The sequence below is a fragment of the Molothrus ater genome, chromosome 1, assembly GCF_012460135.2.
Source record: "Molothrus ater isolate BHLD 08-10-18 breed brown headed cowbird chromosome 1, BPBGC_Mater_1.1, whole genome shotgun sequence".
Lineage (NCBI taxonomy): Eukaryota > Metazoa > Chordata > Aves > Passeriformes > Icteridae > Molothrus > Molothrus ater.
The window spans coordinates 24,978,133-24,994,638 of NC_050478.2; the positions used below are offsets into that span (position 1 = coordinate 24,978,133).

General features: G+C 37.2%; 1 protein-coding gene across 1 annotated transcript in view; it reads left to right on the top strand.

Annotated features, from left to right (window-relative positions):
- CASD1 (CAS1 domain containing 1) overlaps window positions 1–15,580 on the top strand; it is a 28,547-nt gene extending 12,967 nt beyond the window's left edge. Inside the window, exons 7-18 of the mRNA XM_036406791.2 lie at window positions 841–964; window positions 2,651–2,865; window positions 3,829–4,254; window positions 4,759–4,848; window positions 5,393–5,512; window positions 6,423–6,579; window positions 8,096–8,175; window positions 9,031–9,132; window positions 10,391–10,531; window positions 11,062–11,139; window positions 12,138–12,230; window positions 13,244–15,580. Coding sequence (XP_036262684.1) covers window positions 841–964; window positions 2,651–2,865; window positions 3,829–4,254; window positions 4,759–4,848; window positions 5,393–5,512; window positions 6,423–6,579; window positions 8,096–8,175; window positions 9,031–9,132; window positions 10,391–10,531; window positions 11,062–11,139; window positions 12,138–12,230; window positions 13,244–13,510 — 1,893 coding nt within the window. The 3' untranslated portion in view covers window positions 13,511–15,580. The remainder of the gene's footprint in view (window positions 1–840; window positions 965–2,650; window positions 2,866–3,828; window positions 4,255–4,758; window positions 4,849–5,392; window positions 5,513–6,422; window positions 6,580–8,095; window positions 8,176–9,030; window positions 9,133–10,390; window positions 10,532–11,061; window positions 11,140–12,137; window positions 12,231–13,243) is intronic.
- The last annotated feature ends 926 nt before the right edge of the window (window positions 15,581–16,506 follow it).

A 16,506-nucleotide genomic window follows, 5' to 3' on the forward strand; every position in this document is an offset into this window, starting at 1 on the left:
TTAGCTGCTGGGAGAAACCGCTTCTTTTTTTCCAGTGGGAGTTCTCAGAGCAGCTGTATGTTATTTGGCTTCACAAAGTATTAATTTATATTGAATAATATTTTCAGGAAGTGCACTAATCAGTGTACTTGTCTTCTGATGAAATTTTTATGTGGCTATTTAGAGATAAATAGGTTTTGCTACATTTAGGTTAATTGTTATGGTTTTGCTTTTTTTAGTTTTTACTAGGTCAGTAGAGATACAGTAACACTTTAAAAAAAAAGCTGCCTCCATTTTTCATACAATTTTCAAAAGTTAGGAGGAATTAATGGGTGGGTATAGCATTCTCCCAGGGATTTCCTAGAGCAGATTAAACCAGAAATTAAAATGGCTCTTGTTTGGGTTTTGAGGTTTTTTTCCCCTTTGTGGATATCTGCAAAACAGATGGAAATATTGGAACTTGATAACACCATCAAGTTTTGCTTGCATGCATCTCTTGCTCTAGTCAGTCTAGAGGGGAATTGATTGAACTGGCCAAGATTTTTCAACAACAAGAGTGGCTTTGCTACTTCATTGTTGGATAAAGCCAGGAGACTTTGAATTAAAATTAAATTTATGAAAAGTCAAATATACACATAAGTTGAATGTTAAATACTCTGTATTTGGATGATGTGATTGAATGTAATTACCTGTCTGGATACCTGCTTGGTCTAAAAGATTTTTTTTAGCACTTTTGAATAGAAAACTGAAGAAATCTAGCTGTATTGAAATAATGAAAAATAGCTACAAATGGAGCAAGGAATCAATTAATTAGGGGTCCTCAGACATACATGTTCTGAATTTATTTCTTTTTTTCTCCAGTGGTCTATCAAGATTCACAATGGCAGCAACGAAGCTCTTGCACAATATAAAATCAATATCACTTCAATTGCACCTCTTTTGGAAAAATTAGCAATAAGTAGTGATGTTTACTGGGTCTTACAAGGTAAAGTAATGAACAGTAGCTAACAATTTTTAACTTCACTGTCTGTTGAATTATTATGTTGTAGGCTATGGAAAACTTAATCCATACTGCTTACTTGCAGATTGAAAAAGGTGTTAGTTGAGCTTCAGTCTCTCCTTTCTTGCAATCATAACTAAGCTGATACCTAAATAGCTGCTACTACTGATAGAGATTTCAAAGCTCTAGCAGGAAAAGCTTTTGCCTTATGAACTCTTAATTCTTTGTTAGCTTACTCTCAGACTCAACATACCAGGTCTGTTCTCCCTGTGCTGTGCTCCATACATACCTGCTGGGAGTCAAGAGTACAGGTGCATGCAACAGCAGTATTCCTGTGGTTTTTGTTCAATTGAATTTTCAGGTTATATTAATAATAGAAGTTTAACAAGTGCATCCTCTGTGTGTGTCTAGAATGACTAGACACACTCTTGAGAATATAGAGAATTTAAGTCCCTAGAATGAAATGTCGTTTCTCTGCACTGGGATGAGAAATCATGGCTCACAATAAGTTAGTGAGATTTTTATTATGGCACCAAGCTTACATTGTTTTGCTTTTCTTCAATAAAACTAAAATATTTCCCTGAAAGTGAGCAATGCGCTCATAGGTAGAATGTTCTCCTGGTTTCTCTGCCACAGGACACACCATTTTAGATTGTCATCACCTTAGTTACAAACACAGGCAGATTTTGAGCCCTGTTAGCAGTATACCCAGCGGTACCCTTACAGTCACATCCAAGTTCCTATCAAAGATGGTTCTAGAGGTAAATCTGAATCAACAAATCAGTCTCCCATTCCTTTCAAAGCCATGGTTATTTATAGCAGAAGCAGTTAGCTGTCAGACTTGTCCCACCATGGTACTGCTAAGGACCTTGTCCATTTACATAATCTCTGAGCTCTTTAGTAGCCCAAGTGGGAGGAGAAGCAATCTGTACAGAGTTGTCAAGACATCGGTTATCCAAATACAGGCACGAGGTACCTAAAGTAAATCAATCTGCATCTCACAGAGTGTGTCACAGCAGGAACTTTGCACAGGAGCTTAAAGACCTCTGGCTGACCGTTTGATCTAGAACCCCATATCACTTTCTTTTAAGCTTTACATAATTTCTGAAACCTGTAGGCAATTAGGTCAACCTTTTTCTCTGTAAAACTGAGATTCTGCCATAAGTTAAACTGGAATCAAGAGGAGCAAGTGGAATATGTTTATGACTTATGAGAAGTGAGGAGCTGGGGTTTTTTCCACAGAAGAAAAGAGGGTTTGATAAGGTTTGGTTTACTTTTTTTTCATAAGTCTGTTCCACTGCCTGTCTTCTGCCCTTTTTCCTTTTGGAGTCTTTTCTTGGGTGATTCCATTTCTGAGAGAAAGCATAAGCAGCTCTGCACTTTAGCATTATCTGCTTTTCCTGGATTCTGAGACATTAAACAAGCATTCATGTCTGGCCAGAGCTTTCTAACCTACAGCTACATATGCATTAATAGGGAATGGTGATAAGAACATTCAGTGATAAACAGCTCTGGTAACTGTAGCAGTCATTTATTCCTTGCTGTACATTTTTTCTGTACAATTAAACAGTTGTGACCTCTTAAATGAAAGCAACCTGTGCAACTTGAGTTAAGGAAACTCGTTGATAAGTCTAAGATTAATGTGTTCATTCTTTGTCCTTTGAAATTCAGATCCTGTTTACGAAGATATGCTGAGTGAAAGTCGGAAAATGATCACTAATGAGAAAATAGATGCTTATAATGAAGCAGCTGTTCGTATTCTGAACAGCAGCTCCCGAAATTCCAAAGCTAAAGTGAAAGTGTTCAGTGTATCAAAATTGATAGCACAAGAAACTATCATGAAGTCTGCAGATGGCCTGCATCTCCCTGAATCAAGCAGAGATACAGTAAGTGTTTTTATCACTGGTCAACATTGAAAGTATTAATAGTAAAACAAGATATGAAGTGAATGTTCTGAAAACACAAACAGTATGGATGTAATGAGGACTGCATTTGTCAGGGAATTTTGTTCAGAAAATTCCAGTGGGTGGGAGTGCAGTCGGTTTTATAGGCATTTTAAAAAACATAATAGCAAAAACATTAGTACATAACTATTTTAAAAGAGCTGTTAATCCACTAGATCTTTAAGATCATGAGTGCAAACTTCATGCTTTCATGTGTATGAGTGAGTTAAGGTGGTAATGACTTGTAAAGCAGTGCTAAGGAGTAAGTCTTAAATTTCCCCCTGTGTCCAGAAAATTTGGTTTGTAAAGGAGCATGAAGAAGCTAACAAACACACAGTGTAGATCTCTCTGGTTGCATGGAGTGCCTCTGACTTTATTTCTTCTCTTTTACTAATCAGTATGTATATGCATGCAATGAGCCCCTCTGAGCTTTTCAGCCTGCCCTTTTTGTGAAGGAGCTCTCCCATTATGTCACTTTTGGTTCCATTCCTTTGCAGGTTTAAGTTGCTTTAAAGTACCGGATGAGCTAAATGTCATCTTACCACACGTTTCAGTCTCACTCTCGTGTTATAGAGACTTGCATTACTGTGCCTCTTTATAACACAAGTTTGTGAGCTGTTTTCATTTACAGAAATAATGCACCCAGTAGAGAGAACCCTCCTGTTCTAAGATTAGCCATTTTTGCTTACCTCTAGAAGTTAAAGTATTTTTTGTTTGGAAGAAGTGTTTTGACTGGACTGTTAGATGCAACTGGGTATATGGTGGGACTGGAAGATTTTATTTTTGTAATGATAAGGGAGAATTGCATGTCTGATGTCAGCGCATGATGCAGAAGAACATTTCTTTTGATGAAAATGTTAACTTTCTTATTAAACATCAATTAACAAAACTGCTTATTTTTTACAGAATGCAATGATTCTTATGAATGTCTACTGCAATAAAATAATGAAGCCCATTGATGGCTCCTGCTGCCAGCCTCAGCCTCCTCTCACTCTGATACAGAAGATAGCTTTCTGTTTCTTTACTTTGTCCATTTTTGGATATTTAATTATCAGCTTAATTCATCGGAATAATTATCGGAAGAACAAATCATGCACTGATTTGGAAAGCGGAGAGGAGAAGAAACCTGCCATCAGCACACCTAACGTTTCTACTTTAGAGATGCTCTTACACTGCTTTTGCAAACTTGGTCTAATCATGACCTATTTTTATCTCTGTGACAGAGCAAATCTTTTCATGAAGGAAAATAAATTTTACACACATTCATCTTTCTTCATACCAATCGTCTATATCTTGGTTTTGGGGGTATTTTATACTGAAAATACCAAAGAGGTAATGATCACTTTGGCATCCTGCTTAAAATGTTGTTTCCCAATCTGTGTGTAAAATAATCCATTTCTAAGTATTCAAGGTTTAATTTTTCAAAGTCAGTATAACTCACCTGCAAAAAATGCCATCTCAAGCAATTTTTCAAAGTCAGTATAACTCACCTGCAAAAAATGCCAATTCAAGGTTAATTTTTCAAAGTTGGTATAACTCACCTCAAAAAATGCCATAATGTCTGCATAGAGTTAGACAGAGGCTAAGGCTTTTTGAAGCCATATGGATGTCACCACTTTAGTAATTTTCACTCTTTCAAACTGAAATTGATCAGAGCTCAGCTAAAAGAGAATTTAAATCATGTTAAATCTGTGCCCACTAGACAAGACTTTTACTTGTCTAGTAGAGACCCATTTACCCATAAAGTGGTTTATTGTTTGAACTTTTTTTTCCTCATTTTATAGATGTTCCTTGTTCTTTTTGGAATAGCAACACTCTTGTTTTGTTTTGCATTAGACTAAAGTGTTAAATAGAGAACAGACTGATGAATGGAAGGGCTGGATGCAACTTGTTATTTTGATTTATCATATCTCTGGAGCAAGCACTGTAAGTGATTTGAATTTCTTTTGCTTTTAGGGGGAGTGCAATTTGCGTATGTTATTTCAAAAGAAAAAGAGTGTAAATGGACATTAGAACTGTTTTTTAGCTATTGTTTCTGTAGTTTTAAGCATGGTATTAGCAGAGTTAGTTTTTCTCTCTAAGTGTAGATTTCACTGATAAAAACATTATATATGTTACTTGACCAGTAAAAAAAGTGTTTCCTCTGTGTAGAATATTGCATTAATTTTATTTTTAATTGCAACTTGAAACTATTGAAGGTGAGCTTTCAAAGAGCCCTTCTTATGTCTCTCATAACTAGTAATAGAATATGGCAAGTGTAGGGCAATAAGAAGAAAAAATTGATTTTAACATTAGAGGTTAGGACACCAAAAGAGCTTAGTAAGAAACAGGGCAATGTACCACAGTGTTTCTTCTCTTAGTTAAATCTGATTTACTGTGATGCAGAAATAGCATAAAAGAGAGGGAGCAAAAGGAAAGCAAAAAATATTTACCTGGACATTTATAAAAGGTACTTTATTTTTCTCGACAGTTTTTGCCTGTGTACATGCACATTCGCGTTCTGGTTGCTGCGTATCTGTTTCAAACAGGTTATGGGCACTTCTCATATTTTTGGATTAAAGGGGACTTTGGTGTATACAGAGTGTGTCAGGTAAGAATATCTCCCTACTATTTTTATAAATAAATTTTTCAGATGGCAAAATATCCATAATATATCCATACTGTCTAAATAATGTGATATCAGATCACTTAACCAAGGTTTAAACAATAAAAATGGCTGTTGTGTCTATGTAATATGAGCTGTTTAATTGGTAGTGTTTATCTAATACAAACTTAAACCATATAAATGATACTTAAAATGTAAAAAATGCAATTACGTACACTCTGAAATTACAGTAGTAAATAGCAAGGGAGATTCCACTGCAGTAGCAATTTACAGTATATAGCAATATGTAAGTAATGAGCCAGGTAGGCTTCCAAAGACAGTGTATTGGAGCCTACATTCATTAATAAAGAAAAATAATTTTCACACCATAACAACACTGGACAACATAACTGGTTTTGTGGCTTTCCTCCTAGGTTTTGCAGCATATGCTGTAGTACTTTAATTTTTTTCTAATGCATATCTTTTATTGCTATTAGGTCTTAAATTCTCCTGTAACTCAGATCATTGTGCTTATTAAATGTACATTTACAGCCTGATGATGGCATTACCCTGGCTCCAAATGAACTAGCCGAGATAGCTTCTGGGGGGGAAAAAAGAGAGACATTAACAGCATCCAGCAACTAGAGTACTTGGTCCCCAGCCTGGGAAATAGTCAGATAGGGTTAACCTTATTTTCATCACAATCTCTACCCAAGCAGGTCAAGGTAGGACAGGTCCAGAACCACATAATCAGTCTCACATTGCCCTGCTGATGTTCCCTGTGCTACTTTATCCATGTTTCAATGTAAAGTACATAGATATTTTTGTACAGTGCTAAAGGAACATGTCCTCATCTTTCTCAGCTTTGCCTCCCAGTTTACATATCCTCTGTCTTCTCTCCTCTGACACCCCCCAGGTTTTATTTCGTCTCAATTTCTTGGTTGTGGTACTGTGCATAGTGATGGACCGACCTTACCAATTCTACTATTTTGTGCCATTAGTCACTGTCTGGTTTATGATCATTTATGCCACCTTAGCTGTATGGCCTCAGATTGTCCAGAAGAAAGCAAATGGTAAGATTTCTTTTTTTCTTTCTGCTATAAAACACGTATGCTATTATAATAATAATCATACAGAAATGACATTGTTAGTAGATCTCAGTCTCTTTGTTAGTCAAAATATGCTAAACAGCTGCTCACAGAAATACAGTTTGTCATAGGTGAATTAGGTCAGTTGAAAAATATAACAGCTGATGACTAAACTCTGCCTCTGGTTACAGTCAGATTAGAATACTTTTTAGTAGGTTTTGATCATCAGGAATGTGTTTTACAAGAATTGTAATTTTACTGGATGGAAATGAAAACCATAGGTTGCACTGTCTGTGCTGGCTGGGGCGGTGGCTTGTCGTGTGCTGGGTGCAGTGTGAACAGGGAGTGTTTAGACTTTCTCGTTCTGTGTTGCCAAGGTGTCTGTCCATCTTGAGCACCAGTTCTGCCTTAGCTGGCCAAATAAGAGCATAGGGGCTTGCTATCCTCGTATCTTAGATTAAATGAGCTATCAGAAGTATGTCTTGTGGTACAAATATTTTAAATAAAAATGGAAGCGAAATCCCAGTTTATGTGTTGCAATTCATTAAAAAGCTGTAAAGCATGTCATAAATGCATGTTATTTAATTTGCTTAAATTAGAACTAAAACCTTAAGAGCCTTAAATCCTCATTCCCTATTGATGGAGGAATATCCCCATTTTATAGCCTGAAGATATGACCATGAAATATACCAAATATATACCAGGAACAGATGCTGCAAAAATACACTTCAGTAGTTTTACAAGCTATCTCAAAGGCAAATATCTTCCTTTTTTTTTTTTTTCTACAATGGCACTTCTCTTCCAGAAACAGAAATTACTCTTGTGTACTTTGGAGCAATAGTGTACTGTGAAACTGGAAAATCTTTCAATGATAGCTTTCAGTTGTTTATGATCCTCTTTACAGCTGCCAATTTATATGGTTGGAGGGGGAGATGATCTCTGTTGCAATGCTGAGGTTTGGCTAGAGCTTAGTTGACAGCTTTGAGGAGTAGTTTCTCAGGCTTGTTTCAACAAGATGTTTATCCTTAATGATCTGCAGTTGAACTTTGGAGTAAAACTGATATCTCAAAGTTTAATATTCACTTGTTTCACGTGACAAAAGGAAGGCATTTTTATGTATGTGTTTATTTACACTCACCTGGAATAAGGACTGCCTGTGCAGAGTGTTTGGGAAAGCAGAGGTTTTAAAACGGTGCTTCTGTTTGAACACCTAAATTCCCTTCTTTATGTATTTTGTTACTGTCTTAGAAATGAGGCTTAGTTTAGGCTCAAAACTTTTTAGATTTTTAGTTGCTGTGAATGTTTATTTTAATGGCCTAAAGTAAAATTTAAATGTAGATAGTGATAAAATATTGCTGGCAGTATTTGAACATTTATTTATGAATAGATCTATTACAAAGCATAGCTACACTAAATAATTGGCAATTATTACTTAATGTGTCCTGGGGCTTGCTGTTGAAAAATTAATGACAGTGTAATGATTAATTTATTTCTTCCTCAGGGAGCTGCCTGTGGCACTTTGGTTTACTGCTGAAACTGATTTGCTTACTGACATGTATATATTTTCTGTCATATTCTCAGGTTTGTAAATCCTGGCTATATTTATCCTTAATGACCTAAGAGTATATTATTACCTGTCTTTACTTTTTGATGTGCTCATAACTTGTATATTTGCTCCAGTATCATAAATACAGAAGAAAAAAAAATGAACCTTTTGATTTCTTCTCATATTTGAATAGCTTTGCGTGCTGGAAAAACCCACAACTGTGTGTCTTACTCATTGGTTTGTTATGCTTGAAGTATTTTCAATGTACTACTGTGAATGCAGTAAATACAAGGGCCTATGCTTGGGTTTGGGGTGGGGTTTTTTCATGTTAGAGTTACTGGGTTTTGCCAGCATATGGGGATGCATATGGTGATACGGTGATAATGAAGTTCTGTGTTGAGAACCAAAAGATTGGTTCTCAGGCTAAATTAGCAACTCCCTGCATGCTATAAGTACAGCTGACAAAAAGAAGTCAGGGTAGAGTTTGTCTCTCCAGGATCTTACAGGGGAGTTGTGTGGTTTTAATCCCTCACTGGTTTTCAGCCTGTTTAACTGTAGTCTTGGAGTGCATATTCCTTATCACAACCTGTTAGTGGATCTCTCCCTTTGAGGGGCAGTACAAAATGGAAGGCATGCAAATACCTTAAGGGGAAGCAAAACTCAAGCTCTCTCTCATGTGAAGAAGTTTTTTCCTTTTTCCCTTTCCCTTTTCCCTTTCCCTTTCACTTTTCCTTTTGTGGGGGAAAGACTTCTAAGGAACCCTGTTGTTTTTCTAGTGCCATGTAGCTAGTGAAATAAGGGTAGAATAATATTAAATGTGTTACTGATTTAAATTTAGTAAATACAGTTGACGTCAGTGTTAATGCTTTTTCCATGTTTGTCTTTCACAGGGTGCATTTGAGAAGATATTTTCATTTTGGCCATTGTCCAAGTGTTTTGAACTGAATGGGAACGTCTATGAATGGTGGTTTAGGTGGAAGCTGGATCGCTATGTATGTAACATTTGCATAAATTTTTACTTGTCTTTTAAATGTATGTTTTGATTTGTGGGTAGAGGGAGGGTTGTTTTTCTGCCCTCCAGAGAAAACAGGAGTTTGCCCCAGTGTTTAATAAAAGACAAAGCTGTACCCACTTTAGTACTGCAAATGTCTATCTAAGCCTTGCTTAAAAGATGGAGGTTTATTTATTTGCTTCTGGATTAAAAAAAAATTAAGTATCAAGTATCCTAGATCTGTCTTTTCTCAAAAATTTTACTGTGAAAATTTAACACCTGTAGCACTTCAGGCTGTTGAAAGACAAGGAAAATTATTGTGATAGCTTTTTTAATAATACTTTTTGGAAGCTGTATCAATTAAGGATATATTTCTTTTAAGGTAACACATGAAACATTAAAAACAGGGTTTGGTGCCCAAACCAGACTACTCTTGTACCTATTTTTAAATTGTTTTCCATTGGGAAAGTGCTTTCATTCCAGTTATTGACTCTGCAATGGGGGGGAATAGAACAGGGAGATATTGGTCTTTTTTCCTTTCCTTCTTGGCAAAGGTGAGTGGAGTTTCTAAGATGGAAGCCTTTAAGTGCTGAATTTACCCTTAATGGGATTGGTCCCACCTGTGTCCCCCTGGGGCAGTCTGAGTGGCAGAGCATTGTCACACCCTGCCTGGGAGCCCGATCACTGCTGCCTTCTGTGAGCACTGTGAGCTGGGTGGTGCTGCTGAAGAGCAGAGCTCAAAATAAGTACAGAGGACAAGCACTGTGTGGGCCTGAAATGGCCTCATGTTGCCAGCTGATGAGAACTTGGCATAAGATCCTAAAACACTCAGTTGAAGAATTGTGTCTGTGAGAGAGGGAAGCACTTGTCCTGCTTCTTGAATGTTTTTACCTGACAGTTTGGGAGAAAGCCAGAGACTTGTGGATTTTCCCAGAAAAAGCCTTTTCAGTGATGACATAGATTGCAGAGGGGATAGTAGATACTTGAAAGCTTCTTGAAATTTAATTGTCTTGTCTGTAATGCTCTCTGAAGCATTAGTAAACGTTCTTTATTTGTAGGTTTTGAGTTGAGTTAAAAATTAAATTTATGACTATCTTGTGTCATAAAACCAGAAAGTCTGGTTTCATTTGCTTCACTAAATCTGGGCAAGGACCTTTTGAAACATAGCTTTAAAACTACTTCTATCTGGTAGCATTTCTAGTAAGAGTTTATACCTAAAAGTCATGAAATATAAATTGCATTCTATTTGTCTTTTACAGGTGGTTTTTCATGGGATGCTGTTTGCTTTTATATATCTGGCATTGCAGAAACATCAGATGATATCAGAAGGAAAAGGAGATCCTCTTTTCTCCAACAGAGTTTCAAATGTTTTATTATTTATTTCAATTGTGTCCTTTTTGGTAAGTATCTATTATAGTATAATCAGGTTTGTAAATATCTGAAAAATAACTTTTCTGAAGTTGTTGTTTAGTCAGTATTATCTAACAAACCTTGAAAAATCAAATCTTTATCTGGAGATATTTTAGCTGGATTTTTCTGTACAGCCCTACCTATCTACTCACTAAAATATTTTCTGTTCAGTCAGATGTAGATGAAAACATCATTACTCTTTCAAAGGTTATTTCAAAGCTTAAAAGAAAATTGGATCATAAAAATAACATGGTAGATAACACAGCTCTTCACACTTGATTGCTTGTCTATTTTTGATGAAAAAAACTTGTATTAAGAATTACTCATCAGATAAGTATTCATTAGTTGCAAAGAAGAATTTGAAAGAAACACAAAGGTTAAGTCATGTAGGTTTTTTCTGTTAGTGTCCCACGTCTTAGTGAACCTACTAATGCTAAAACAATTCAAAATATCATACTCTTGTTTCATTTTTATATGTCCATATAATTGCTACACAGACTAATTTTTTAATATCTTTTAGACCTACTCTATTTGGGCTAGTAGCTGTAAAAACAAGACAGAGTGCAATGAGCTACATCCTTCTGTTTCTGTGGTGCAGGTAATTATTAGTCCTTTTTGAGTACTGTGATAGAATCTAGTCTGTTCTTATTTGAGGTTTTTTAAAAATTGTTTTAAATATATTTGTGCATTAGCATGGAATGTCAGATATTGAGCTTCATTCCCATGTCTGAAAGTGAAAATGAGTTTAACAACATTAGTCAGTTTTTCATTGCCTTTAAGCCCTGAAATTGCACACTGTGATTGTGGTTTTGATTTATCTGGATGTCCTTAGTGTAGGTTTCATATGCACCATTTAAATCCAGACCCAACTTTTGACCATTTGCATAGCAGTGGAAAAGAATAAAGCTGTGGAAGAGAAGAAAGGTGTAGAAAAGCAGGACTGTTTGTGAGGTATTAGTGTAGGAAGCAAACTATGGGACACTGTAGTCACTTCCAGACAGAGAAGATGTGGGCCACAGAGCCATGCATGTGGTTTTCTTCAATTTAGATGTTCCTCTTGCTGTGTGTCCTGCCCCACTACACCCCAGCTGTCTCATCCTGTGCCCTGTTTCTTTTCTCATTGTTTTGTCCTGCTCTCTTGAGGAGCAGCAAGAGGGATAATATTAATTTTTAATATTATTTTGTCCATCTTGACACCCTCTCTTTAAAAATTGAGGGTTAACTCAAATTTGTGGCCACCTTTATTTTAGGCTGGCATGGTGTTACATGTTTTGTGACCATGCCTAGGAGGCATGTAGTAACACCTGTCAGCATCAAGGCCATGATTCTACTGGAGATGCAAATATGACCTGCTATGCTGTAAGCATTTGTGTATAATATTTTTAGTTTCAATACCTACTTTGTTAAGTATAAACTACATGGATTTTTGTTTGGTTTATATTTTTATTGGCTTTTAAAGAAATTTTAATGCATGATGCACTTCACTTAGTGCAGTGAAAATGGATACACCTTTTATGTGTTTGTTTGGCTTGTCATCCTCAGTCACTTTCTTCACTTTCTTTGTTGTACCTTTTCTTTTTTTTTTTGAAACCAAAGATTTTAGCTTTCATCCTCATCAGGAACATTCCCGGATATGTCCGATCTGTGTATAGCTCATTCTTCGCCTGGTTCGGCAAAATTTCTTTAGAGGTAAGTAGAATGACCAGAAGTACAGTCAATTAAAACTTAGAATTGTAAGGTGGTGTTAGGTGGTTATTATCTAGATTGGACTGTAACCTTAGAGAAAACATTTATTGGCCTACTAAATACCATGCTGTCATGATTGACCTCTTTTAGCATTATAGCTTTTGTTGCACTTAAGAATCGTGGCTTAATAGCAGTCTCACAGTAGCAAGCTTAATTCTTGTGCTGTTTTAGGGGATGGGGTGATTTAAGGTGGTGGGAGTGGGGATTAAATGCTAGAGCATGCTGTGAGGTTTGTGCAGTTGGAAGATAAAAATTTAGGCCAGTTGAAGAATTTGCATGAATTTTACTTACTAGTGTAAGAACACTTATAAGCGTGTTTGCCCTAGAAAGCTTTTTGTGACTAATAAAGAAATGTACCATTACAAATAAACCCCTTCTTAATGCAAGTGTTACTTTGTTCCATTGAGTGTATATTTTGAAACAGTAGGAATTTTCTTGCTTCCTATTTTATTTGCTATTTAGTGATATTAAATGTGACATTTTTTACTAAAATATATTTCTAGGAGAAACTCTTTGCAATACAGTGTATATGGGGTACAGGATTTTGTGGGTTTTTTAAAGGATCACATTTCACTCTTCTACTTCCTGGTGGGTTTTAGGTGCTGATCAGCTCCAGGGAGCTGTTCATTCATCAGCAGGTGAAGCATTCTCTATTATTTGCAGGCATGACAGTTCAGAGCCTCACGAGAGAGACAGTAACTGGGAGAGGCAGATTTTTCCCTGCTGTGATGGAATGTATCCAATGCTCCCCTGAGCTGAAATTGGTTTAGGGCCAAGCAAACCCCGTGTGATTTAACAAGCTCATGGTTTTGTTCTGTAGCAAAGTCATGTGGAAAACAGCTTTCAACTTAAGCAGTAGCGTGTCAGTTGACGCAATAGTAATAATTCTATGGGTTTTGGTAAGTAAAAATATTTACATATATAAGTACTGGTAAACACTTTTTTTTTTCTTTTAGCTCTTCATTTGCCAATACCATATTTGGCTGGCAGCAGACACAAAGGGGATCTTGGTGCTCATTCCTGGATATCCAATGTTTAACGTTCTTGTCAGCACTTTCATATTTGTGTGCGTGGCACATGAGATTTCTCAGATCACTAATGATCTAGCACAGATTGTGGTTCCTAAAGATAACTCAACTCTGCTGAAAAGGTTGCTATGCATAGCTGGATTTTTTTCTGGACTACACTTCTTCTCAGCAATGCAAGATCAGCCAAGGCATTAACTTGGAAACTTTCTTTGGGTTTACTTTGTGTCTGCCTGAACAAAACTTCTCAACTGGAGGTACAAGAAGACATTTAAATTAAACGTGTGGAAAATGTATATAGTGGAAATGTACATATTTTGTGTGGAAATAGCCTTCTCAAATAATCTGAGAAACAAGAGTGCACTGTACAGAATTGCATGTGAAAATGAGTCTTTTCTACTGGATGTTTGTTTCTGTTTACATATCTGTTGAAACGAGGCACGAGGCAGTGCAGTGGTTGAGCAGTATCACGGGCACGTCACGGAGTTCAGCCGGCGCTGGGTGAGCCCAGGGCCAGGGGCTGCGCTGGCGCTGCTGTTCCAGCGCCCGCCACGCGGAGCAGGCGCTGCCTCCTCGGCAAGGAGCGCGCCCAGCACGGCCGGGAGCCGCCGGAACCGCGCTGGAACCGCCGCCGAGGCAGCCCGACCAGGGCAGTGCTTGAGCAAAGTGGTAACTTGCTGGTTAGAAAATAGTGTTTGGGGTGGAAATAGTAATACATGTTATATGAAACCCTTGGTATGTGGAAGTAAAAAGTAATCATCAATTCAGTGGTTGAAGATTATATACAAGTTTACATAATACTTTATGAGGGTTTTTTTAGAAATTTGAGTTCAGCAAATATGGTGAATTCAGAGACAATTTTTTTTTTATAAAGAGAATTTGGGTTTCCTTCCTAGAATTGTTTGCTTTTTCATAAATTTTTTCGCTAATTCATTTAACTGTGTGTAGTTCTGTGTACAATCCCAGTGAACAAACAAGTGAAAATTCAGAGACTCAGTTCAAGATGGGAAATTTGTGGAAGACCCTCCAACCTTTTTCAGTCAGATGAAATCCCATCATATCCACTCGATCAGATCTTAGGGGAACGGTGATCTTTGACCCTCTCCCTGTGTTTGTAGGTGACCTTGAATTAGGTCTCACTAGGGACCTCAGCACTAGAGTGCCATATTCTATGCTGTAATATCATTTTAATTTAAGAGGATGCAAGTCAGTCGGTTGGCATCATGAGGAGCAGGGATTGAGTGGTCGACTTTGTTGCGTGAAGATGGTTGAGTCTCAGAATTACAAGTGAAATGAGATTGGAGCTCTCTGGAGAAAACTTTTTTCCCATCCTTTTTGGGAGTGCCCAATCTTTCTAATCAATTTTTTCCTTTAGCAAAAAACTTAAAATTGAAAGAAACAGTTCTTCAGTGTGGTAGTGGCAAGCTGTTGTTTACATTCTACTAATCAGTGAAGTTATGGACATTTCTTGGTTAGTTGTGGGTTTTGTTCAAGTAATAGTTTGACCTCTGGTTGCTTTTTCATTTTATTCTTCTGATTATTTGTTAGCAGTCAAAAACATGAAAGCAATATTATTTTCCAAGCATATGTGCAATTATGTATGATAATGAACAACATGAATCCTAATTTGTACCATATATACTGTCACATGCATGTTCTTGTTCTTATCCCAGGTAAAACATTGAATTCAATCTTGCAGCCATGAATGAATGCAAAACGAATTTATGAAAATAATTACTTCAATTTTTCTTTTTTTGTGTGTGGTGGAGAACAGTTTATTTTAAAGAACGAGCAGTCATTCATCACAAAAAACAAAAAAGAAATCATTCACATCCCCCAAATTCAGCAGTTTTACTAAGCCTGCCAGCTGTTTTCAAGATACTGAAAAGATATTCAGCTGTGTGCATATTACTTCCAGTTCTTGGGAATTTAACCTCATCGATCAATACATTTGAGTGACTGAAGGAAAGAGTGTACATGGACACCAAATGGGGAATAGCAAGCATAACCTTCATCTATGCCAGTATTATGAGCAACAGGGAACTGTGAGCTTGAGGGGTAATTTTTGTTTTGTTCTTCACAACATAACTATTGTAGATATAACTCTATTTATCTGTTGTACAGACTTGGTTAAAAGATTTATTTTTAATGTTTGAAATAATGCACTTGTTTACTATTACTGTATGTGGGATAAATATATTTTCTTTTCAGGTTATGTAAAAATATGAAGTAATTTAAACATTAAATAAAATTGCTGTGGATGCTTTATTTTTGTAATGGGACCAGCATCATTTAAGTAACAACTCTCTATTGCTTGTCTCTAGCTGCACTGCAGTTCACTGTATCACAAACTAAGGCAGATGCAGTGCAGGAATTGCTCTGCACTAAATGGCACTGACCCTGCTCTGATGAAATTCCAGCTCCAGCAGCCAAAGCCAGCCTGGAGCTCAGGGGCTCTCAGCAGAACTCCACAGTGGAGGCATCAGACACTTTTCCTTGCCAGGAACTCTGCAGCAGAGCTTTAAAGGAAAGCAGAGGAACTGACTCGGCTTTTCTTTGGTGGCAACATCAAGAAACCAAGCCCATCTTGAAGACTTGATTGAGTTACGGAATTTAGATTTTCCTTGAGCTACTTAAATCCCACTCTCAGTAGAAGGGGCTCCTTAAGCAAAGGAAGTACCAATCTCTTTTGTCTTGTAACCAATGACAAGACACAAGGAGATGGCCTGAAGTTGTGTCAGGAGGTTCAGGCTGGTATCAGAAACGGTTCTTCACCCAGAGGGTGGTTGAACAGTCTCCCCAGGGAAGTAGTCACAGCACCAAAGCTGCCAGAGTCCAAGAAGTGTTTGGATAATGCTCTCAGACACTTGGTGTGACCCTTGGGGATGGTCCTGTGCAGGGCTGGGAGCTGGACTCAATGATCTCGATGAGTCCCTTTCCCAACTCAGCATATTCTATGATTCTGTTCTCAAAAACTCCTGATTTTATCATCAGGGAGATACACAGTTCAGTGTCCGCTTTAGATATTAAGTGCAGCAAATCCTCTCCCTCCTATCCAGCTGGGATATCTGTTTAGGCATTGTCCCCAGTTAAACAAACCCTGAACCATTAGCTCTGCCCCAGGTCTCAGATCCAACCATGCAGTATTGTGGCTGGAACATTAAAAGCTGTAACAATGTTGTTCAGGCACCCTT